General features: G+C 53.4%; 1 protein-coding gene across 14 annotated transcripts in view; it reads right to left on the reverse strand.

Moving 5' to 3' along the window:
• Positions 1-1,344: 1,344 nt before the first annotated feature.
• TNS1 (tensin 1) overlaps positions 1,345-23,505 on the reverse strand; it is a 62,456-nt gene continuing 40,295 nt past the window's right edge. For 11 of the 14 annotated variants that reach the window (XM_088058744.1, XM_088058742.1, XM_088058743.1 and 8 more), the window contains 15 exons: positions 20,346-20,524; positions 20,004-20,079; positions 17,573-17,665; positions 16,622-16,657; positions 13,094-13,292; positions 11,439-12,307; positions 9,980-10,066; positions 9,220-9,351; positions 8,714-8,806; positions 7,953-8,030; positions 7,779-7,850; positions 7,531-7,699; positions 7,194-7,262; positions 6,813-6,845; positions 1,345-5,793 (listed from right to left, as the gene is read on the reverse strand). In XM_088058744.1, the coding sequence (XP_087914870.1) occupies positions 5,649-5,793; positions 6,813-6,845; positions 7,194-7,262; positions 7,531-7,699; positions 7,779-7,850; positions 7,953-8,030; positions 8,714-8,806; positions 9,220-9,351; positions 9,980-10,066; positions 11,439-12,307; positions 13,094-13,292; positions 16,622-16,657; positions 17,573-17,665; positions 20,004-20,079; positions 20,346-20,524 (2,330 nt within the window). In that variant the 3' untranslated portion in view covers positions 1,345-5,648. The remainder of the gene's footprint in view (positions 5,794-6,812; positions 6,846-7,193; positions 7,263-7,530; positions 7,700-7,778; positions 7,851-7,952; positions 8,031-8,713; positions 8,807-9,219; positions 9,352-9,979; positions 10,067-11,438; positions 12,308-13,093; positions 13,293-16,621; positions 16,658-17,572; positions 17,666-20,003; positions 20,080-20,345; positions 20,525-23,505) is intronic. The other 3 variants (XM_088058748.1, XM_014249384.2, XM_088058741.1) reach the window with 1 other exon arrangement.

Raw genomic sequence — 23,505 nt, forward strand, 5'->3', positions numbered from 1 at the left:
TCTCATCCCTGCCCAGGGATACTCAGCACTGGCCATCCCGGCCAGGCAGGAACAGCAGGAATGGGAAAGGGGCTGGTGCTGTGTCCTAGGGAGTTGATTCCAGCAGGAATCAGGGAAGAAACAAAACTAAGAGAAGCTAGAAGGAAAATACCATCCCTGCGGTGTCAGAAAGGGTGAGGAGGCTGCAGGTCCTGTCTTGCCTACAGGTAGGTAAGGGACAACTGAGGCCAAGGCTGGCACACGCCAGGTACCTCACAAGGTCCCGTGGTGCAGCCTTGCTTGGAGGGCATTTGGTGGCTTGGGTGCCCACCCACAGCCCCCACAGCTATTTCGGAGGGGCCAGAAATCATTCCCCCTCCACCCCTTTCTTTTTTTACCTCTCTTGCCTTTGCCTCCCAGCACAAGCCCCACAGCACGGGGTCCCCACACGAGCAGTCCCCGAAATCCGCCCCTCGCCTGCAGCTATTTTAGAGAAAGGCAGGAAGTATTTTTAGTGCTGCCGGCTCCCGGGAGAAACTCTGAGGCTCTGAGCCGCAGCAGTGCTGGCGCCAGAGAAACTGCCGCTGCTCTGGCTGATATTTCTTGTATAATTAAACTCAATCCATCCAGGGGGCTGGGTCTTGGCCACCAACTCAGCAAGGAGGGGAAGGAGTGGAGCCAGAGAGCCAGGGGCTGAGTGTTCTGACAGATGCTGGGAATTGCTCCGCAAATGCTGGAAAAGCCTGGCCTGAGACTTTGGGGGAAGTTTTGCCAGGCACAAGGGAGCAGGGTGGCTCTGAAAGGCATACGGAGTGGGATTTAATGTGAGCAGAGCCCAAACTGCCGCCGAGGAAAAGACCCCATACCAGCATCATCCTATCCTGCTCCCCTTCGGGAGATGGACCCAAAAGGGATGCCCGAGGCTGGACACACAGCACCTAAAGGCAACCTGGGAAAAAGCAACAGGACTTGAAGAGCACCCAGTGGCTGCAGAGCAAGCCAGAGAGATCCCTGCTGGTAAACAAAAGCCCGGGCTGGAGCTGGAGCCATGTCGGAAGTTTGGGGATGTCTGGTTAGCCAGCATCTGGTGAACACAAGCTGCGGCTGGAGGCTGACAAGCAGCAGCACAACCCCTCCTTCTTCCCACACCCACCACCCGGCGTCTGTCCGGGGGCCCCAATCTGCCATCGAGGAACAGGGGGAACAACAGCCTGGAGAAAACACAGCACCCACCAGCTTTTCATATGGGATTGGGGTTCGGGGCTTTTTCCCCCCTGTGCAAAAAAAAAAAAACCCAGAACATTTATTTGTATGCTCCCTTAAATTTCAACATACGTTTCCAGAAATTCAAACACCAAGCTGGCATTCCAAGCAACAGTATATTTTATATAACTGGTTCCTTTTTTTGTTGTTTTTACCACTTTATAAAGCCATACAATGAACTGCAAAGAATCCAACATCTGTACAATGGGAAGACAACAGCGGAGTGACATTCACACACGGACATGGTGCGACCGAAGTCATCCTTACACGCACGACAACATTATGGGCATAAAGATACAAAATATAATGTATTTTTTTTTCCATCTATATAAATACACAGAAATGGGCGAGTCTAAAAGTTTGAAACTGTTTGTTAACACTGATTAGCAAATAAATCTGTAACATTCCCAAAGTAACAAAGACAACAACAACAACAACAAAAAAAAAAACCCCACGCATAACACGGCGGCACAGGATCCGCCAACAGAAACGTCATATTGCTTCCTTTTTTCTTTCTTTTTTTTTTTTCCTTTTTAAGGAAAAGAAAAAAAAAAAATTAGTAACCCCAAACCAACCTCGAAATTTGCAAAACAAACGAACAAAATGAAACAAGCCCCTGCGGGCTCCTTTGCTGTCTGATCATCCTGCCTGCTCCAACGGGAAGGGTTGCCTTTTGTTGATGCTGTCGTCTGGGGTTTTTGGGGCAACTGGTTTCTTTACCTGCCCGACCTGCTGGGTGGGGATTTACTTTGCACTTTGGTTCGGGCGGTTGAATTCACTGAAAAATCAATGCCCAGAGGCTGGGTTGGGTTTTTCTCCCTACCTGGTTTGTTTTCCATGTGTAATTTGACCAGGAGGCAGACAGCAAATGTTGCACTCAGAGCAACTCCAAACTCTGCTCAAAACCATGAGCCCTGCTGTCTCCACCAGTGACATGGGACTGGTGAACACTATGCATCCCATCAGCAGTTGATGACATGGGTATCTCCCAAAACAGCTCCCAGGGGCAGAGCCAGAGGCAGCCCCATTGAATGGGAATCCCATATTTTGTGCATTGCAGGTGCCACTGAGCAGGACAGACAGCAAATTACTTCCCCAGGGAGCATTTCCCAATTGACAGCAATATTGACAGCAAAGGCAGGACAGGCTTCTCCAAGAACAAACTGACACAAAAAGGGCACGTACAATAAATTTACACACACACAAAAAAAAAAAAATATATATCTATCTATCTATATATATGTGGGGAAAAGTGCGTTTTTAAGGGTATCTTTGGCAAGAATATATGCAGTTCTTTGTGCAGGAAGGAGGGATGTGTTTGTGTGTGTGTGTGTGTGTGTGTCTGTGTGAGCGAGAGAGAGATACCATCCGGCTGCTGACAACGGCAGTGTGATTACAACAAAACATATGCTGGGCTTAACTCGTGAGAGATTGAATCTCAAATAGCATGACTGCACATAAAAAAAAAAAAAATAAAGAGTATTTTCTGTCCCTTTCATAAGGAAAAAAATATCAACACTAGGTCCTCGACAGCCCCAGGACCTGGGCAATCCTAAATGCTGCTGATGGTCTCTCCCAGGGACAGAAAGGGTTGTTATACCTTAAAACCTTCTTTAAAGAAGGAGCTAAAGGGAAAAAAAGTGCCTTTAAAGGAAGCTGATAAAACACCCGGCTACATCATTGGAAGGTGATTAGCTGTGTGTTAAAAAAATAATACAATCATCAGATGATTTTGTTAGTGTTTGAGATTTGGATACAGACTAAATTTTCAGCTAGTGTGTTAGTGGGGAAGCCGGGAGAGGCTCAGGGCCTGAAGCAGGCGTGATGCTATTGGCAGGTATCTGCTGGGGTCGGCTTCTATGCAACATCTCTGGGGTGTTTAGATCTGCTTTGTTTGTATGGGGAGAAAAAGAGAAATAGGAGTTCCAAGCACCAGTTTCCAAGGCAGCAGATTAAAATAAAATTACATTATTATCATCTCTTTTCTTAGCAGTGAGAAAACCAAGTCTGAAAAATAGAGGCTTTCAAAAATATATTTTTATATATCTATAAACACAGTGTTTTCTCTGATGGGTGAATGGCAGGGTGAGGAGATTACGGGTGAGATCATCTCTTGTCTCGCTTGAATTTCGCAGAAGGAGGGAATCACTTTTTGGAAATATCAAAAATTAAAAGATCTCTGCATCTGTGCGGCCAGGAAGCCGGGGAGGGGGAAAGCCCCACCCAGAACCTCCTGTCCCACCACCACCTCACAACCAGCTCCTCGCTACCCATCCTTTCACACTTCAGTACATCAGTAGAGCCTCTGCCCCGGCAGGCCTGTCCGGCCGCCCACGCCGTCACACCCCACGCACACACACACGCACACCGCACGCACGCACCGCTCACACGCAGCCACCCCGACACACGGGCCCCCGCCTCTTCCCCCATCTCTATTCTGCCTTGCTCTGGATTTTCGTTTAACATGCAGGTGTTTCCCCAGGGCAGGGGAAGGGGGGAATATAGTGGGGGAGCTATGATGCGCGGAAAGCAATATGGCAAAAATAAATATTTTTTTGAGTGTAAATCTAACCTTTTTTTTTCCTCCTTAAAATTTCATTAGCTTACAGTATTTTGTCAGTATAGCTTGTATATATATTATAGCTATCAAGGCAAGGGTGGTCCACAGGAGACAAGATCTCCAGGGGACAGCAGTGCTATGTTTCTAATTTTTGTCCCCAAAAGACTATCTGGGCCACTTTGCACTGAAAACTTTGCCCAAAAAAGCTCTTGGGGGGAAGAGGGCTCAGCAATGACCCCGCAGCTCCAGCTGGACCATTCCCCCAGCCCTAAACCTGCACATGTGACCGAAGCATCCTCTGCCCCCTCGCCAGCACCACAGGGCTGGGACCTCCACCTGCTGCACCCCCACCATGATCTCTCCCCCTGCAGTGGCACAGGGGCCCTCTGCCCCTCTCTCCACCCAACCTGCCCTCCTCACCTACCAAAGCAAAGGGAAAAGCCAACACCACTGAAATCACTGCAAAACTCTGCTGCATTTCAGGGGCACAAGCCTTGAACCAGATGGTTTTGGGGGTACACATGCATCAACCAGGGTGGCTCTCAGAGGACCTGTTACCTCCCCACTGAGCCAAAGTTGCCCAGCCACTGCAGGTCCCTTCCTTTTTTCTTTTTTCTTTTTAATTTTCTTCCTTCTTTATTTTTTTAACGTGGCCTCCAAAACAAAAGGAGAAAAAAGCGCCTGAGTTACTTGTAGTCGTTTGCCTTTCGTGCAACTTGAATGTCCATGCAATTTAAAAACCGCTTGCGTGTCTCCAAAGAGCTAGATAGGGGTAGCCACGGGTCTGCTGCTTTGCACAGGAAACCCACCTATGCCAGCATCAGCTATTATTATAATCATTATTATTATTACAACTATTCCTTTCCATTCTGTTTTGGTTTTTTTGTGTTAAGAGAATGTGACAGGCCGCAGGAGAGAACTGCCAAAGAGGACTTGTGACAGGAGGGAAAAGGGGAAGATGGGAGAGGAGGCGACTTTCTGCATCCTTCAGGTTCCTGGGGAGTATCCACCTTCCCCAGGTGCAGGGCAGGAGGAACCCCCACACCTCCTCACAGGCTGGGGGGCACAAGAACCCCTGGGGAAGTAGAGAAACAGCATGACCCCCCTCTCTGGGTGGACTCACAGGGTCTCACCTGTGACTGGTGCTAGGCTCTGGGTCAGCAAAGGTCAGCCCATGGCTGATCTCCCCAGGGATTGGAAGGTTCAGGACCAATTTCCTCACACCCCCAGCAAGTTACAGGTCATAAGCAGGTTTTAGGGGAAGCACAGGGACCAGTAAGGACCCTCCTCTGCAGCTGGACAAGAGAAGGTTTCTGAGAGCATCTCTTCTGGTGTCCCACAGACCCAGCGCATGTCATTATCTCCTACAGGTCAGTTCAAACACACAGCAGATGGAGCTGCTGGGATGAAGCTTCTTCCATGGGTTTTGCCAGTTGCCTCTTTTTTTTCCAGATGGAAAACACCAGTCATGGTCCCACATTCAGTCCCAAATGGGTATCACCACTTGAGGCCATGATGCTGAAAGCTGGAAACACACCTCTCACTGCCGCCTTTGCTTTGGTCACCTTCCCTGCAATGGGACATGCATCCTGTCTGGCGTGACTTTGTGGCTCTCTTTTGTAGGTGCGTGGGTTTTGTTCCTCTGCGTGTGTGTTTGGCTTGTGTTGAGTTTTTAGGGGTTTTGTTGGTGGTTTTTTTGTTGTTTGCTGTTTTCCTCCAAAATTCCAACCCTTTCCCCCCTCCCCCCCAATTCACTTCCCTCTCCCACAATGCACTTCCTCACACTCCTTCTCGGATCAGCTCCAAGTCCTTCTCCAAAATTCAAGAATCACCCGCACGTGCCAGCTCATCTCTTCTGGCCGGAGCCAAGCATGACCCTGGAGACAAAGTTGACGATGGCTGCAGCTGGCTGGTCTGGGTCCAGCTCAGCAAAGAGGTGGCAGATGTTGTCTGTGGTGCTCCCTTGCTTCCTGGCCACAAAGCCGAAAAGCCTGCATGGGGAGAAGGCAAGAGCCTCAATATTGCTCCTGCAATGATTACCACCACCCTCTTTCAACATGGCATTGTCCCACTTCCCCTCTTTAACATCCACCTCTCATAACACATCCCAAACCAGCCTGCATGAAGGCCCATCTCCTCTTCCCTTTGCTGCAGTTTCTGTGAAGGCCAGGTTTCAATCACTTCTTGACCAAACCGCTTTGAACATCCCTGCCACCCTTCCCAAGTGAATCCCTAAGAAGGGACCTTCTAGATGATCACAGCATTGCCTCGGTTTGGCCTCTTGAAGTCAGAGGTGAGAGAGCCTGGCCATTGGGGTAGACGCTCTAAGAGATGAAGGCCATGCAAGGACAGGAAGCTGAGTGAGACCATCTGGTTATTTCTGTGTGTCTCTCCCCTGATGAATAAAATGTCCCCTTTTTTTTTTTTAATAAGAATGTGCAAACTTGAGTTATAAATACAGGGGGAACAGAATGTGAGACAGGCCCAGGCTATGGTATTTCTAATTGGGGAGGGGAAATATCCCAGCAGCTGGACATCCTAATAAAAACCCCTTCGCTCACACAATGGCTAAAATTAGTGGGAGCTGGCCCCTGGAAATGGGCTCAGCCAACAGCTCTGTGCTCCCATGGGTCAGGACAGGAAGGACAGGAAGAAAAGGAAGAGATGACCAGTAGTTCACATGCCATGAGCATAACCCCCAGCTCTGTTCCATAAGCTGGTTCCCAATGACTCTGTCAGGAGAGTTTCCAGTTCCAGTTTACAGTTTCAGTTCAGCAAGAGCCATGCCTGCTCTGACCAGGAATTTGGGGCTGAAAGATGGATCTTTCCATAGTCCCCAGGACTATGGTCTCATGCTTGGGTGAGACACTCCCACAGTAAGGAGCTGAGCCTATCTCACACACAGCCAGGATGCCCTGCACAGGGCATCTCCCAGCCAGTGCCCAAACAGGCAGAAATCACCTCAATAGCAGCTGGGAGGAATCTGCTGGGAAGCACAGAAAGTACTTACTTGGCTGGGCCACTGCCATCAGTTTTAGTCCACCTGCAAGGAGAAGAGAAGGCGTGAGAGATGGTCTCTTCTGCACCACACAGACAGACAGGGCCATGATGGGGGCCACCACACCAATGATGGAAGGCCAGCCTGGCTTTGCACAGGCTTGGCTTTATGGAAAAATTATGCACCTCTCCCTCAGCATGAAGGTGCTTGGAGACACCAAAAAGTCACCAGAAGAAGCTGGCATAGCACCACAGTATCCAAGGGAACCTTGCATTCCTGCTCTCTGCAAGAGCAGTGGAGAGAGCAAGCAAAGACTCTGCTCCAAGCATCCCAGGAGTCTAGAGGAGTGAAAGGGCTGGGGGTCATGCACTCCCCCCAGCTTAGGGTACTCACTTTCGTTCCTGGGGGTCCAAGTCACAGAAGGTGACTGTATTGAGGGGGTAGTGTCTTCGGAAGAACAATCTGAAACACAAAGCAGGAAATGTCAGGGTCAGGAAGGCTCCACCACTGTCCCACCACAACCCAGCTCCACCAGCCCAGGAGACACTGCCATAGGTCTCCCATAGGATGTTCCAAGAGTCAAGGACAAAGCCCAGGCATGTCCATGACCAGGTTGATGCCATCCCAGGGACATCCTTCACAAACACACTTCCTGAATCACAGCCCTGTTGGCTTTGGGAATAAGCCAACACTGGCTTTTGGCCAGAGATGTGACCATGGAGGCTCTTACTTCCTCTGGTTGTCTGTTAAGGTGATGCCTTGTGCAGAGACTTTGAAGTGAACAATGGTAGCTGTGGGCGTGGGGTCAGCCACCAGCGTCTCAGCAACAGCCTTCGAGATGGCCTGGGGGCCTGTCAGAGACTCCATCTCCACTGAATTGATGAAGAGGACGTTGCAGGCTGGAAAGGCAGACAGCAGACGTGGGGTCAACCAGTATTCCAAGCCAAGTTCACCCCACAACAACCCCTCTCATCTCACCTGCGCCCTGTTTGAGGAGGTCCGTGGCTGAATTGGTGGCTGACGCGGAGTCTTTCTTTTCCTCCATGGGATCTAGAAGACACAGGGTGGTTACTGGTGCACCCTGGTCAGAAACCTACCCCCTCCCTGCAGGCTGTGGGGACAGATGTGATGCCTTCTGGTGCTAGCTCTTACCTCGGTCAGGAATGACCAGCTTGCAGGGCAGGGCCAAGGGCGTGATGGAGTGCTGGTATACCAGCGCTGAGAGACAGCCTGGGGAGAGAGGGAAGATGGTCAGCACAGGGCCAGCGTTGCCAGATGAAGAATTGTTTGCACCTGCTGGTTTAATACAATGATCCTTTTGCAAAATCATTAGGCTATGGAACCACACAATCCAAAGTATGATAATCATTAACCAAGGAAAGGAATAAGAAACTCCAGCTTTCCCTGATTAGGTCACCATTGCTCCAGGTAGATGGAAACAGGCTTTTAGGTGGGTTTCTTCACCAATGGTCCTAAGGCCACATGTGGCAATTCCTCTCACTGAAACCACCATGCAGCCCACCACAGAGGGCTCAGGGAGGGGACAGAGGTGCCAGGGCCTTTTTTTTAGGAACAAAAAAATGTAACAAAGGTCTTCGTGCAGCTCCTCAGACAACATTAGTCACAGAATAAATGGAACAAGGGGAGCCCCTGCCCCCCACTCTCCCAGCAGCATCAGTTGTCCTACACGTGTGTGTAGAAAGTTATGTACCTATGCACACAGGCACATTTGTGTGCTCTCAGAAGTGTGCAAGAACACAGATGCTCCAAATGCCCAGAGGATTCAGTTACACAGGGACAAGAGGCTGAACAGGCTCTCCCAGACACCCAACAGTTCTGCTTTGACAGTATGGCAAAGGCAAGGCTCTCCCAACCCAGCCCCACATGTGGAAAGCACAACTGGGGGCACTTACCAAAGTTAGGCTCGTTGGGACATCCTTTTAGTTTCACACCTCGTGAGCTCGTCTCGATGAGGAAGTGCCTCACCAGCTCATTGGTCAAGTCTCCTGGGAAGAGATGAGATGTTTTCACACCAGAGCCACCCTCCTCCTATTACTATGCAGTACCATTAAGAAACCAGTGCACCAGCTTATGGGAGGGGTCCCTAACACTAGACACGCCCTCCTCAAATCTGTCCCTTCACACACGGTCAACCACAAGCCAAGCTCCCCCACAGTGTTGGTGGGCTGGAGGGGCTGTACCCATTTCATTATACCGAAGTCCAAGGTGCAGGTGCTCCTGAGCCCTCCACAGCTCAGGGCAGAGGGTGTCTGGTGCTTCCTGTGCCCTGGGAGGCAGGGATCCTGCCACATCAGCACATACCCAAGGGCACGACTGGCTCAGCAGCCCCAGCTGCCCGCTCACCCCAGCTGAACGATGGAAAGCATCTCAGCGTGGGAAGGAGAAGGGCACACAATACCTTTCTTGTTCTGCTGCACGACCGTGGGAGGCGGAGAAGCAACTTTCATGGCGAGGCCATAGGCTCCCCGGAAGGAGTGGCTGTCTCGGATGATGAAAGCCCCCGGCTCCCTGTCCTTCAGCAGGGCAATGGCTGCAGGAGAGAATGGCAGAGCTCAGAGCTGACATAGTGAGAACCAACGCAGCCTCATGACACCAACAGGTGTAGGTTGGGATGGGATGCCCCAGCTCCACATCTCATAGCCAGGCACTACAATGTTACCACGCCTCCTGCACGTCTGAGTGGGTTGCCAGGCACAGGCTCATCTTCCTCCACCTCCACTGCCCTTGTGTGGGCAACTCCAATTCCCACCCTGCCTATCTCTGAGCAACCAAGTACTGGAGAGCAAGCAGAAACAAAGGCCCAAATGCTGGACCATGCCCCTGAAGGCATCCTGCCACCTCCTTGTTCTCCCCTCTCATTTTAGACATGTTTCCAAGAAGCCTCTGAGCATTATTGACTCAACATCCAGGTGTTTTGCTCTTCAAACTGCAAACATATCTACTGCACACTGCAGGGACTGGAGATCCTCTACCAAGAGGAAGGTTTGAAGAACCCACATCACACAAACCTGCAGCTTAATGGGGCTTCAACCCCCATCTGCAACAGCCTGAGCAGTCATTATTCACCTTCATTCTCAACCCAATTGATAAGGGAAATCCTTGCTAATCCCTGTGATCCCAGACATACCCCAGCTCCCAACCCTGTGTCATCTACTTACCCTGCTCCCTGGAGATGTCTGGTTTGTACCAGTACTTGGAAGTATCCTGCACAAACTTGACATTGGCACGAGTCTCGGGACTGATGTCTGTAGGAAAGGGAAGAAAAGACAATAAAAAAGTTAAAAGATGCTGTATCTGGAACTCCACATCCAGCCAAAGCATTAATATGTCCACCTCCTTTCAGATCCAGCACATTGCACTAACCTCAGCCCAGTTCCCCACACCCACCCAGGCTGATCACTACCTGAAGCTTATGGGGCTGCTGGGCATCTAAAGCTAAATCCAAGCTCAAGGGCTGTCAGAGGGCTGTGTGAAAGATGAGCCTCTATGGCACAATGACAGAGATTAGATGGGAATTCTTAATTTAAAAGAAGATGGCCAGGTAAAATAAAAACTGTTGGAGGAAAGAGGTATGTCTGCAGGTGCCAGGGAGATCCTGACTTCAGAGGACATTCACTGCTTTCTAATGTTCAACATTTGGATCACACTTCACAAAAACAGGATAAGGGAAAAAATAGGTTTTTTCCCTTATCTTTGCTCTCTGAAGAGGAACTGGGCAGGTCAATCTATCCTGGGCAAAGCAGCTCCAGTCCCAGCCTGACTTTGCCTTGTTCAGTGCCCACCAGTGGCACAGCCCCAATGGGAGCTGGTCCTCTGGCTGTGAAGCTGCCATTTACTCAGGCAACATTTACAACAACCACCTGCTTTCCAAAAACAACCAGGCAAACAACCAAGACGACTGGATAGCATCTCTGCTGGAGACACTTTATCAGCCCTCAGCAATCTGGTCACCTTTGGAGACGCAGGGGGCTCACTCCCCTCTCCAAGCTGCTTGTTAATTGTTACAGGTTTTAATTGCTCATTCTTCCCCGCTGGGAAAGGTCCCTGGCCACAAGAGTCATGGAGCCAGGACCAGTGCCAGAGTGCCCACAAAGGGCTGCCTGCTCAGCAGAGAAACTGGCCCAGCAGCCGGAGCCACCGCTGCCCCACAGCTTTATTCTCCTGGTGCTATCAGCCCAATCTTGACGTCACCAAGGTGTCTGTAACCAGAGCTGGCAAAAGCGTTCCAGGCAGGATGGCACCCGGGGCACGGCACCATTTGAAATGAGGAGGCAGCGCCACAGCAGGGTCTCAGTGGGGTAAAGCCCTCTGGGAATGGAGGCAAGAGGTCAGTGCATCCCCACGGCAGAGAAAAATGCCTCCAGGAGCTTTGATCTCCTCATGCACATCTCTGGAAGCTGTTTATGCCAGAGATGCTGGTCGGTGTTTTTCCTGTTTGGATTTGTCAGAAAGTGCAGGAAATGGCCCCAGCCCCAGCGGTGCCTTTGGTTTGCGGATGGACAGGAGGGGTAAATCAGGACATGGCTGCAATCCCTTTCCTCATGGCAGGCAAGGAGGAGGAAGGGAGAGCCTTGAGTAGGGCAGGGGGACACGGGGACCTCCAAGAGCATCCCTTACCCGGCATGGAGAACTTGGAGAAGTCCGGCAGAGTGTGGGAGAAGGCGACGGCGCTCCCACTGCTGGGGCTGGACATGCCGCTGGAGAGGGGTGAGGACACCTTGCCATTGACAGTGGCATAGTTGGGGAGGCTGTTGGAGCGGTCCCCAGCCGACATCCGCCGCTTCTCAGGCAGAGCAGGCTGCGACGTGGGGCTGCCCTGGCGGTAGGCAGCCGAGTCCGGGGAGGAGGAGTGTGGCGTGCTCGTGCCAGGGTAGTACGCTGGGGAGACAGGGAAGGACGGCGTGGAGGGAGGCTGGTAGCCAGAGGAGCTGCTCTGCCGAGACAGTGTCAGGTGCCTTTCCTCTGGGCTGGAGTAGCCATAGAGGGGGCTGCCAGGGGATGTGGCTGCCGCTGTTTGGTGCCTGGACAGGCTGGGGCTCCCCGGCGGGGCCACCAGGTTGCCATGGGCCACCACAGCATGCCTGCCCAGCCCAGGGCTGCTGGGAGCACCGCTCATGCTGGGGTTGATGGCTCTTCGCCCGAAGCCAGGGCTGGGCGGTGTATTTGTAGCCACTGTCCGGTGCAAGCTGCGAGGGCTCCCTGGCAGGGTGTGGACCCCCACCACATTGACCGGTGGCTGTGGCGGAGCTTGGGGTTCTGGCTGGAGGCCAGCTCGGCCATCAGGGTAGTCGGGGCTGCTGTATGTCGAGCCCGGGACTCCTCCTTGGACCATTGCAAAGGAAGCTGGAGACGAGTTTTGGTAGCTGCTGTGAGCAGAGGGCATCTGCGAGCCAACAGGGGACCGGTACAAGGGCTCAGCTGAGGCATGGGGAGGTGTCACCGTGCCGTGGGGGCTGCCTTCTGACGGGTAGCTGCGGAGGGAGGCCCTGAGGAGAGACAAAGAAAGGCAGAATTCAGCTCCACCGCTCATTTCTGCTGCTGGCAGGGACTGGCACCCTCCTGCATGTGGCACACAGGGAAACTGAGGCACAGAGCCAGTCAGCTATTTGGTTGTTCAGAGGCAACTGTGGGTCCAGACAGCTTCATGGAAGCAACTAGAGGCATCTTTAGCTCCACCCTGAATCCCCGTTCCATCTCAAAATATGACTTTCTACAGATCAGAGCCTTTTTCCAGCTCTGCTCCCAGCAAACACCTTTATTCTGCCAGCTTGTGTGGTTGCACCTTGTAGTCAGGGTGGACAGGGGACAGGGACAATGGCTCCATTTCACCCCAGAGGATGAATGCTAGGAGTTAGCACAACCCATCCCTCCTCCCACTCCAGGGGACAGGTTCCCAGTGAGAGGTTTCTGAGGTCCAGTAGCCACCAAGTGACCAGCAGTGACCCAGATTTGTGTTCTCAGGGCACTGAAGTGTACAGTTGGCTGGAATACCCAAACCCTGCACGGAGAGATGTGGGTCTTTGCAAAGGCAGTTTCAACTTGGGAACAAGCACCATCCCTGAAGAGGTTCAAAAAACAACTGAACATTGCACTTAGTGCTCTGGTTTAGTTGGCTTGGTGGTGTTCAGTCAAAGGTTGGACTGTATGATTTTGGATGTCTTTTCCAACCTTAATGATTCTGTGACTCTGTGATTGTGATTCTAAGCCTGTGCACCAAGCAGGGTTCAGCCCCAGCCCCACCCAGTCCCTGGGACCTGCACCCACTGCCTTACCCATCCATGCTGTGAATAGGGCTGCTGGTGGAGACAGGGCTGGGGGCGATGAAGGAGTTGGAGACAGTGCCATTCCTGGTGGGCACCTCTGGGCCTCCAGGCTGGGCAGCGGGCTGGGCAGCGGGCTGGGCAGCGGGCAGTGTCCCTCCCCTGCCCGTTGTGGCCGTGCGGGCCACTGACTCAACATAGCTCCTGGGCTCTGCAGCAAAAGAGAAGTGGAAACAGATGAGCTTACAGCTTGCATGGGAAGGGGACCACACCCTTCCCAGGACCCATATTTCACGCCAGTGAAAGTGCTTGAGCTGACCTGCTCCAGCTGAACATTTCCCCTTACCTCTTTCACCAGGGGCTGTGTGAAAATACATCTGACTCATTCAAGACCTTGAAGTTGCTTCAAGAATGCTGAAGACCCCAGTCAGGGTACAGGGAGGGGAGTCACCCCTTGCCTTGAGGGGACTGGAACATGGGACCACAATCCCTTTGCCTGCCACAGCCCCTTCACCCTGCTCTGAGTCAGCGTCCCTCCCACCCAGGATGCCACAGAGAACACGTCCTGCTCCCTGTTCATCCACAGCCCCTAAATAAAGAGCCAGGGACTCTGCCCAGCCTGCACTGACTCACACGGGACTGTGATGACAGTGCCCTGTCCCTGGTGACTGAATGACTGGTCCCTGCCCTCTGCAGCCCACCTCAGCCAGCCATCTTCAGCAGCAGACCAGAGGGCAACTCAAGCTATTTCCACTGCAGCATCCAACACTTTCACTTCCAGCCCAGCTTGAAACCGCAGCCCATGAGTGTGACCAAGAAAAGTGATTTTCCTTTAGAGTCGCCAAGCTGTCCCGTGCCAGGAGCAGCGGGCTGGGCTGGCCATTACTAGCCATGGCAGACACCAGACCCAGTCCTCTCTCATACCTTGCCCCCTACCTTCTGTTCCACCCAGGCTGGTCCCCATCCTGGGGAAAAAAGCCCCCACAGCCCCCACCAAAAGCTGCACCAGAGGAAGGGGCTGCAGCTTCAGTCCCATTCCCCCAAGCCCCACAGCCACGTCACACCTCAGCTTGCCCTATGCAAGATCCACTGGCATCAAACCCTAAGGGCAAGACAGACTTGCCGGTCCCTGGCTCCAGGCTGGCCATGCCCAAAGCAGCTCTGCAGTAGTAATTAGCATGACAAACATCATTACTGTTATTATTAGTCATAACAACTGGGCTCTGGCTCAACCTGCTGGCAAGCTGGCCTGCTCACAGTCAGCAACGCCACTGCACAGCTCCATGTTCAGAGCTGGAGCTGAGATGTGCAAGGAAAAAGACTGTCATAGGTCCCACTCCTTCCCCTGCAGCATCTCTGTGCCCCATCTGTCTGTGGAGAGGGGAGGAGGAGTCCCTCCTTTGGGCTGATGTCCCTGGCCAACAACCCCAGGGAAGATCTGAGCCAAAACCAGATGATGAACCTCTACACAGGCTGGGTACCAGCATATAGGGCAGGACATCCTGACTGACAGAGATGAGGCACTACCCAGGGCAGCTGCAAGAAATTCATGGCAGCTTAGGTAATTAAATTAATTTCACAGCTACTCACTTTTCCCCTTCCCAGCTCCCCAGCCCAGACTAAAATTAGCCAGACAGTACATATGAGTCAGTCTGCAAGAGGTTAAGACCATAGGGCTGTGAAAATGCCAGCCCCTCCTAAAAAGGCAGGAGCAGGGGGTTTGGAGCCTGTGCCACAGTAAGGTGTGTGGCCATGGGCACAGGTTCCAGTACACTGATTCAATACAGGACAGGAGAAAAGAAAAGTTAGGACGTTTCAGGCAGGATTTTTTTTAGGTTGAAAAATCTGATCTTGCCTCCTTGTGTTTTCTTGGAAGGGACTCTGGAGATGGGAAAATGGGTGGGAAAATAGAGAAGCTGTGAGTCACCAAGGAGATGGGTATTTGTTTGGGAATCCCAGATCCGAGCAGGGCTGCACTCTGGCCAGAAATCCCCAGTGCTGCATCTGTGTCAGACTGTTTTAAAGCCTCCTCAGAGCTGAGAGCCACATCCTGAGCTCCCACACTGCCAAAGCATCTCCCATACACGGGGCAGCCATTCCAGCTGAGATCTGCTAGGCAGAGCATGGAGGGGCAGGGACTCCCCCTTCTGGAGTGTGGCTCCTGGAATGTGTGGCTAAGTGCAGAGGGTCCTAAGCCAGCAGTAAGCCAAAACACCAGTCCCTTCTCAGAACCATAGATTCAATGCCCAAAAATATCATTTTAGAGAGGATGAAGCAAGGCAAGAGGCCCATGGTGGCCACTCAGCCTGGGCAGTGCAGGGTCACTGGACATCCTTGCTTGGGAGTCAACCATCGTTCAAGAGGACAGAGACAGCAGGACAGCTTGAGCTCCTGAAGGTTAGTGGGAAGGAGAGGAGAGGCAATGTTTGAGTCTTTGGAGACTTAAAGCTGCACAGAAATTTGGGGGAACTCATGGGGGAAAAGCCTGGTTTTAATCCAGCTTTGCTTCCTTTAATATATCCAAAAAGCCATCACAGAAAAATCAGTTTTGAAAGTAGAATTTTTTTTCAAGCAAACACTTTCTCCAGTATCACACAGTGTTCAGGTTTTGGCTGTGTGCATTTTGAGAAACTTCCAAGAAGAAATGCTGATGGCTGCTAGGGCTAGAGGAAGCACCGCACCCACCAAGAAGAGACACCCTTTCCCCAAAACCCATCCTGAACATACAGTTCCTCATCCCATCTCTGAGGGCCCAAAAACTCACTGAAAGAGGAAGCAAAACCACCCAACAACCGTTACCTAGCAGGCAGCACTCCAAGGAATCACAGCCACTCCCAAAGCCTGTGTCCCCATACACCAGATGTGCCATCCCAGAGCCCAGCCACATGCCCAGTCAGCACAGCCACTCTTGAATTGACGTCCCAGCTCAGCCCCATCCTTGGCATTCCCAAAGTGGCACAACCCAGAGACAGAGAGGTGGGGGGAATTTGGGCAGCTGCCTGGTAGGCAGAAGATGTGCACCAGCTGCTGGTGCTGCACCACTGCTCAGCCGGCTGAGCTGGCAACACACTGGTGGCCTCTGCGCCTGCTGACCTTTTGTGCTGCACTTTGGTTTATTTTCACTCTGAATGGCAATAGCAAAGCCAAAAGGGGAGGGAAGGAGTCTATAACTGGGGCTGTTGCTCCCAGATCCCCGCCAGGCTCATCCAAAGCTGGCGGTAGCATGCCAGCAACCCTAGTGTGCCACCAGTAAGGATGCCACTCACTGACAAAGAGCTCTCAGTCCCCACGGATGACTGCCACACAGTATGACAGACCTTCAGGTCCAACTTGGACACTGAGAAATCCTACCACGACACAAGGCATGATGTGCCCCTCCTCTAAAGGGAGCAGGACAGGCGAGACTTGGGCTCCGACATCCCTGAGGGACAGCACAAGGGAAGTGTGCTGGAACAGACGCCTGGGCCTGCTCTGAGTGACAGTCCCAACAGTGAGGTTGCATGAGGAAGAGAGACAGAGAGAAAGGAAAGCCTTTCTTACCTTCTTCAGAGTCACCGCCCGCTTCCCCTTCTAGCTCTGAGAGATGGAGGGGCAGGGGAGTGATGGCAGTGGGAAGAGGAGGAAGGAAGGTGCAAGACAGAAAGAGAAATCAGAGTTAAGCAGCTCTGCCTTGCTCAAGCAGGGGCACACAGACCACAAAGGAGAGCCCCACACCTCCCAACACTGTGCTCCAAATTGAAATCCAGCCTCAGACATCCCCACATCACGTCAACATCCCAGAAACTATGTCCAAAGCCCAGGAGGCTAGCTTCAGATGGGAAAGAGGGAACAGTGCAGCAGCAAATGATCCAAGGGCTCCTCCAAGAAGCCCAGCAAGCACAAAAAAAAGCATCAGCTCACCCTTGAGGGCAGAGGGAGAAGGGTCTTGCAGAGCGAGCTCAATCAGCCTGTGGCCCCCAGGCTCAGATGGGTTTGAGGAGGTTACACTCAGCCCTGAGCTGCCTCAGGAAGGGGCCCTGGGTGCTGGGGAGCAGTAAAGTCTGGCTTGGCAGGCTACTCCAGGACATGTCCCCAGGACAGCAGGGCCTTTGCACTCAGAAACTGCTGTCCAGGGTGGAAAGAGCTCTGGATATTGTTCTGGCTGACAGGCTCAGCTCCCAGAGACCAAACTGTCTCCAGCTGTCCTAGGGAGAAGAAGGAATGTAGGGGGTGGGAGAGGGAAGAATATGGGGCTGGGCAGGAAACAGAGACACAGGGTTATCTAGCCTTCACTGCTGAAGACCTTCCTGTGCTGAGCCCCCCAGGGCAGCACAAACATCCCCCACGCTTACACAGTCCCAGAGTCCCCACAAAAGGCAGCAAGGACCCCTACAGCCATCTGGCCCCAAAAGGGAGATGGAAGTGCCTTCTCCAAACTAGGGACCCTTCCGGGGTAACCTCACAGATGCCCCCACAAAAAAATCTGCCTGCAGTCCCCATGTCTACACTCACCTCCCACTGGATGCAGCAGGATCTCAGCCGGGTTGTGGGGTTTCAGCCCCAGTGCTGAGAGCGGGGTCTTGGCCAGGCCAGGGGGAGAGCGCACTGTCGGCACAGTGGACACAAGAATGTTAGTGGAGGGCTGAGAGGTGACACTTCAGAAAGGCTGGAGCTGCCCGTGGGCTCAGAGCCCCCATAGCCCATCCCACCCACTGGCTGCAAGGGAGGGCTGCTGAGAACACGGGGATGCCCTCGAATGAGGCAACACCCTGCAGAAGGATACTTTGGGAAAGGAGACAGGGTGGGAGGTGACTGGGAACAAGCACCCTGCCCCATTGCAAAGCTGGCAGGATGGAGAAAGGGGACAACTCCCATCAGGGCAGGCCCAGACCCCATCTCCCACCACCATCCCCATAAAGTCCCACCATAAAGTCATGAAGCCCCTTTCATTTCCCCCATGTGAGCAGCCATCCCAACGCAGCTCTCCCACACCTGAACTCCTTTCTGCCAATCCCCACATCTGGCTGGAATCCAGCTGTCCCAGAGCAGCTCATCACCCCCACAAAAGGGACAGAAGGACTGCCAAAAAAAACTTGCCCTTCAGACCAGCTCAATGGGTGGGTGAGAATGTTCACACAGAGAGATGGCAATGTACATGTGAGTTCTGCACCCCTGTGCCCAGACATACACACCAGCAGGAGCTGTGTATGTGCGTATGGCTATGGGGGTGGCGGGGTTTCACAGGGCAGGGCAGACCGCCCTAAGCAGATTGCACCTCCTCTCATCTCCACACTGGGTTTGCCCCATCTCCCTGATGCTGTATTTTCCCATATCAGGGGAAACCTCAGGGCATCACCTTCAGCAAGAGAGACCGAAAGGCACGAGCCTCCAGCTGTGTCTGAATGTCTCTGACAGGTGGCACAGGCACAGGGCCTGTGGCAAGGCTGGGAGGCAGTGGGTGCTGGGAGGTCTAGAGGAAAGCCAGACCCTTTCCCTGAGGCCAGGTCCACCCAGCAGCCTGGGGCTGGAGCAGCTGAGCAGCCAAGTCCCTGGGAAACTAAGACAGTGGCACCTTCCCTTCTGATTTCCTCAAATCCAGCTGACCTCAAGCCACAATGTCAGCTCACACCTCAGCTGGCTGATGAATAGCAGGGTCCTCACAGGGCCAGGAATCCTCCCGGGACCAACATCCCCCAACAGAGGGCAATTGCTCCTGTATCCCCCAGGGCCACTTTGGCAAGGCCTGAAAGCTGCAATTTCAAGCTTCCCAGGCTTTCCTGGCTGCTGGATAAGCAGCACTGTCTCAGGACCACAACCCCAGCCAGGCTGTGTCTGTCACCTCTGCAAGTGACTCATCCCCCAAAGCCACTGACCCACTGCCAAAGGAGCTGCTGCTGACCCAGAGCTGAGCTCTCAGTCCCCAGGAACAACAGGGCCATTTCCGAGCTGCCAAGCACCCCGGCAATGCTCCCACTCTCATCTCCTCATCCCAAGAGACAGGGCTCAACTTCAGAGCACTGCAGGGAAGGAAGAGCAACAACCCCAGACCCCTTAGGCTGAGCTGTGGGGGGCAGGTGGCTTCACTGCAACCAGGACATGGCATCAGAGGGAGCTGCGCTCAGCCCAAGCATCCCCAACCCTAGAGCATCCCTCAGCCTTCAGCCTACAGAAGTGCTTTAGAGAGGATGGGGGGCTGACATCTTTTTAATGGGTTTCCCAGTTGACTGGCTGCTCCACTGCACTGCTCTGGCCCAAGCCATGCTGTGCCGACGTGTGGCTGCTCCTCAGGGTTTGTTGCTCAAGCTGGTCACACAAACCCAGTCCACACAAACCCACCATGACTGAGAGAGGTTAAGTCAGAACAGAGATGCTGCACTGGAGGAGCAGAGACAAGATGCATGCAAAGAGCATGCATCCCAGCCTTTTTCCCCTCTTGCCTTTGGAACTGTGAGCAAGAAGTGACATGGTGTGCGTCTGCCCTCCTGATCTTCAGTCCCTCCTGCCTCCCCGCTCCCACTCGCCTGCCACCGCAGTTTTGCTTCTCTTCATGCCATGCCAGTAAGAAAAATGGGGAGATGCAGGATTGGGATGGGGTGAAAGCATGCTTCTCTCCTCATCCAATCGTGGGATCCCATCAAAAAAACACCCCAGTGAGTGGAGGGTGAGAAAAAGCCAAGACGAGGTACCAAGCATGGGATGCTGAAGTAAGTGGAGCATGCATGGAGTGGCAGGATGTGGAGGAGAAAGGAGGATGGAGAGGAGGAATGGTTAACATGGCGGTGGGTATGTGGAACCTGGAGCTGTCTGACCCTTGGCAAATTTCTGGCTTGCCCAGAGCCACCCACTGAGCCCCTCTGCCTCCCGTAGCCACAGCACTTACAGGTGTTGGAGTAAGGGGTTTGTGGTGACACAGGGAAGGCTGGGGTGGGGGGAGAAATCTCACCGCCGCTGGAGGGTGGGCTGGTGGGGGAGGCACCCTCCATCTCCTCGAAGGCTTCCTTGTAGCTGTGGAGGTGAGGCTGGGAAGATCAGGAAAAAGGGTCAGTCTCATCCCCATGATGGACACAAACCTGTAGGACACCCCAAGGAGAGGGCAGAGGGGGCAAAAGGAAGGGTTTCACCTTCTCCCTGCTAACTACCACCACCACCACCACAAAAACCATCACTGATCCCCAACTCTATGGATGCTGTGAATGCTGAGCAAACCATCCCCCTCTCCCCTACCTGGAGGCATGTCTCCGCAGTCAGCCACCCCCCAAACCCAGCACTCCCTACTCCAGCACACCTCTTTGGGCCTCCCTCCAGGGTTGGCTGCGATGGTGCTGACCACCTCAGGTGAGAGGACGGTGGGGCTGCGGGGCGAGCTGGGCTCTGGTGAGCTCTTTTCATAGTGGCTGTCGCTGGGGGTCCGCTTGCGGGCAGGGACAGCGCTCTCCTCCAGAGGCTTCTCCCGGGACTGCACCCCTGCAGGGCAAGCACAGGGTTGTAGAGGGGTGAGGAGCTGCCAGCTGAGATGGGGACCAGCAGGAGATGCTCCAGGCCTGACCTGAGAGGTCTCAGCTTCAGCACTCACCTGCATCAAACCCCCAGACCAGCATGGGTAGCTGGAGCACATATACCCTACAACAGTGACCCCATGATAAAGCAAGGCAGGGTTGTGGCTAGTGGCTGAAGTGCTGCACTAGCCTTCCCAAGCACTATTAGATTCTTGGGACAACAACCTCCAGCAGTGGGTACAAGGGGCAAGAGCATCCTGAGATTAGTTCAGACAGCCCAGCCCTGCAGAGCCAGGAAGCAACAGGGCCTCCCAACAGCATCATAGTGGGAAAGGACCAAATCACCCAGCACAAGGACAGCTGTATTCAGCCTGCACCCCTGCTCCCACAGCCAAATGTGGCTTCAACCACAGCAGTGGAAAAAGCCTGGTTTTGTGAATCCCTGAGGCAGAGAGAGCACTGGATCAAGAAGAAAGAACCCAACAGAGAAATGGTGCAGGGAACCCTAAAAAAAACACTGCTGCTCTGTCCCCAGTGCAAAGCCCCTCTAAAAGGAGAGATCAGCATCTGCCCTTCATCTTCCCCCAGACGTCCTTCACAGGTCCCAGCAGCATGAACCACCAGTGTCCACAGCATGGCAGGAAAAACAGAGCGACCAAGTCATCACAGGAGAATGGGTTTCTTGGGCTGTGGAGATCCCCATTGGCTGGGATAAAGCCCAGGAACACCAAGTTGGCACAGGGCAGGGCAGCTCAACTCTGCCAGCACCTGACAGTGCCCAAACACACTTTCTATCCCACCTCACTTGGTTAAGAGGTTAATATGGGCTAATGGATGATGGTGCCAGGTTCAGTGCACACCAACACCACAGAGTATGATGGGCACAGCTCAGCGCCCCGTGGGACTCACACTCCTACCCACTAGCAGAGGTGACAACACTGTCCCCTCTACTTCTCTCACAGAATCATTAAGCACTCATGCTCCCCTTGGTCAGCACATTAGGGAAGAAAAAAAGAGAAAAAGGAGGGGAAAAAAAAAAAAAAAAAAGGAGAAAGGCCAGCATCACGCTCCAGGAAATGCACTTTTCAAACACCAACTCCTTTCCCACGGGCTGGCGGAGGAAAACCAGCCATCAGCTGCTTCCCCTCACTCCCCGGGGCTCCGCATGGGACCCAGGCCCCACGCCCGCTGACCTCCCCTGCTCACTGCTCGGCACACACAGCAGAGCGCTCCCGGCCGAGGAAGGGGCTGCGAGGGCACGGGGGAAGGAGGTGGCCCAGGCACATTTCTAAATAATCAGCCCAGTGAATGGCAACAACAATCAAATCGCGGCTCGGGGGGAGAGGCGGCCAGGCTGCGAGGCGGGGGACTCGAGCCAACGGGGCTGGCTCCAGCCGCGGAGGCGGCCTGGAAAATTCCACTAAGAGCAGCTTTGAAACACAACTCCCGATCCCTTCTGCAGGTGCTCACCGGCACGGGGGATGGCCATTAAAAAGACTCGTGGGGAGAACGGGGGGACACAGAGGATCCCTGGGAAGCTTTCTTGCAGTATGGGCAGCACTGCATAGGGCCACCCCGTATCTTTTGTCCTGCTCTTCATTTTGAGGGAGTAAAGCCCGCAGCTGTGAACACAGGGAAAAACAAGATACTGGGGAGGGGGGAAGCAAACTCTAATATTTTCTTTTTTTCCTTCCACTTTGTGCATTATGGGTTCTCCTGAACACTGCAGAAGCATCACCAGGAGCATCCCTCAGCCCATTCCGAAGTGAGCTGCAGGGCCCGAGCACTTCAGAGAGGCAGGGACTGGCTCCTCGAGCTGTGCACGCCTGCCTTGCTTTGCATTTTCCATTTGGGAAGCACTAAATACGGCAGATGGATGGAGCCTGACAATCAGTGCACATCACACATCTGCAGCGTGGGACCCCCTGCTCCGTCCCCAGGGCTTCACGTCACCTAACCACAGGGTGCTGGATCTGGCCTACTGGGACACCCAGGAGCTCAGCAAGCTCTGGCTGCTCCACTCCCCAGACATGGAAAGCGGCCGGGGCCACAGGGAGGGGAGGGAAGAGAAGGGAAAAAAGGGACTCATTGTTCAGGAGCGGAGAGTGGGAAACTTCACAGGCCGCCCGGAGCAAAGCCTGGAGGAAACCCAGGCTCTGAGCATGGCTCTCCCGACCCCCTGGGTGATTTATGGGATGGAAACTATGCTTGAAAAACAAACTCTCCTTTCCCCAGCTTGCCTTGCCCCCTCAGCAGACATATAGCCTCCCTTAGCCATGGTACTGTCACTGGATTCACAAGGATGCCGTGACTGGCTGCAGGATGGCAAATTCCTGTCCACAAAGGGGGAGCAGCAGCCTGCACCCCACTCCTCACCCTCTCACCCAACCTCCCGCTGCTCATTTAAGTGCCTAACCTACTACAAACCCATTGCCCTCAGAATGAGCACAGCTCTAGGGCTGGGGAAGGGCAGGAAGCACAACAGCTGAGGAAGGAGGAAACAGGAACGATGGCAAACCCAGGTAATTTTGCAGCTGGGGAGCCAGGTTTTAGGTCAAATCAGGAGGCAGCTGCTTTTAGGCCACGAGATGCTAGAACTAGGCAAGAGCCAGGTGATATCCCCACAGTGGACAGGAGAGAACAAAGAAGCATCCCAAGGCCCTCAGGATGTGCGCTCGGCAGTTAAAGCCAGACGGGGACACAACACCCAGGGAAGAGAGATGCAAACTCTCCCTGCCTTCATGAGAAACAGACATTGTCCTGTGCTGCTCCTCACCAGAGCCCAATTCACGCCATCCTGACACAGACCACTCTCCACATCCCACCTGATTGCCCCAAATGGGTACGATAAAATACTCTGTGCTTAGGACTAGGAGGGTTTAAACCTCTTTGGTTCTCCTGGGGAGAAACCCAAGGTGCCAGTGGGAAGAGAAAGGTCACACAGAAAGA

The sequence above is a fragment of the Pseudopodoces humilis genome, chromosome 8 (assembly GCF_049639895.1).
Source record: "Pseudopodoces humilis isolate 2021_Gansu_Grassland_sample_001 chromosome 8, ASM4963989v1, whole genome shotgun sequence".
NCBI lineage: Eukaryota > Metazoa > Chordata > Aves > Passeriformes > Paridae > Pseudopodoces > Pseudopodoces humilis.